Below are 1,456 nucleotides of genomic sequence, written 5' to 3' on the forward strand. Positions count from 1 at the left end.
ATTTGTTGAGGGAATTCGATGTAAAGAATGCGACTCCAATTCTAATCTTTGAAGACAATCAGTCTGTGATTCACTGTTTGAAACGTTGGGAGCATAAACGTTTAAAACACATTGATATTAAATACAACTTTGTAAAGGAATTAGTAGAAACTAATATGATTAAAGTTCAATATGTGCCAACTAACGATCAAACAGCTGATATAATGACTAAAGCGTTAGGCGGAGATAAATTTACAACAATGTGTGAGAAATTGAGTGTGACTTATAAAGTATAGAGACTTTAAGATACACTAGATTTGTATTAATTTTTTTTGTAGAGAAATTTTTTGTTTTGTTGCGCAAATTGAGGCGGAGTGAAAAGAATATAGCAATTGTGCGCGAGGAGACGGCAACTGTGAGAGATCAACGCATGCGCGATTTTGCCCACGAAAGAGGGAAGAGAAGCCTGAGGCTTCTCGATCGACGGATCACCTGTATTGTATACGCGAACGCGAACGCACGTAGATATTTATCCTCTTGTACTTGGCTTTACCGAAATATACTACTGTGTATTTACACTGGCGTTCCAAACCTCCTCGATCCGTTCGACAAGAAGAAACACGATGGATAACGAAGAGGATCGTACTATCAAAATTAGCTCAGATTTTTGACCCGCTCGGACTTATGGCACCGACGTTAATAAACGGGAAGATAATCATGCAAGGACTGTGGATAAGGGAGCTCGGATGGGACCAGCCGATTCCTCAAGAGCTCTCAACTGCATGGGAGGAGCACTACAAGTCGCTGGTGAGAATCAATGCGCTTCAGATACCCCGGAACGTGGTGCCTGCAAATAACTTAGGACAATTTGACATATACGGATTCGGAGATGCCTCCAAGCGAGCGTACGGTGCTTGCATATATGCGGTGAGCAGAGATAAGCGAGGAATTGCACACTCCCACCTTATCTGTGCAAAGGCAAGAGTGGCGCCACTCAAAACGGTTTCCATTCCACGATTAGAGCTGGAAGCAGCTCTTCTGCTCTCACGTCTGTGGGCCGTTGCGAAGAAGGCGTATGGGGAGCAAATCAGAAATACAAGATTGTGGAGCGATTCAACGGTCGTACTTGGATGGATAAAGACTCCGCCGAATAAATTGAATACATTCGTAGCGAACCGTGCCTCCAAAATTCAAGACATTACGAAGAACATCTCTTGGTATCATGTGCCAACAAACGAGAATCCGGCTGATTTACTGTCAAGAGGAGTCAGTACCGAGGTGTTAGCTGAAAGTGAGCTATGGTGGCATGGTCCGCACTGGCTGACGGACGGAAGTAAATGGCCGCTCAACATGAAGAAACCAGAAGAGGAGTTGCCGGAGTTAAAAACAACAACGGTGGCGCTGAAAGCAAGCGAAACTTCGAGTGTCTTAACGAGATTCTCAACATACCGAAAACTTAAGCGAGTAATCGCTTATT

General features: G+C 43.8%; 1 protein-coding gene across 1 annotated transcript in view; it reads left to right on the forward strand.

Annotated features, from left to right (window-relative positions):
* The first annotated feature begins 663 nt into the window (after positions 1-663).
* Positions 664-1,456, forward strand: part of LOC105556028 — a 3,193-nt gene continuing 2,400 nt past the window's right edge. The window contains exon 1 of the mRNA XM_012003081.1: positions 664-1,439. Coding sequence (XP_011858471.1) covers positions 664-1,439 — 776 coding nt within the window. The remainder of the gene's footprint in view (positions 1,440-1,456) is intronic.

Source organism: Vollenhovia emeryi, unplaced genomic scaffold (genome assembly GCF_000949405.1).
Source record: "Vollenhovia emeryi isolate VEMERY1.0 unplaced genomic scaffold, V.emery_V1.0 DF940424.1, whole genome shotgun sequence".
Lineage (NCBI taxonomy): Eukaryota > Metazoa > Arthropoda > Insecta > Hymenoptera > Formicidae > Vollenhovia > Vollenhovia emeryi.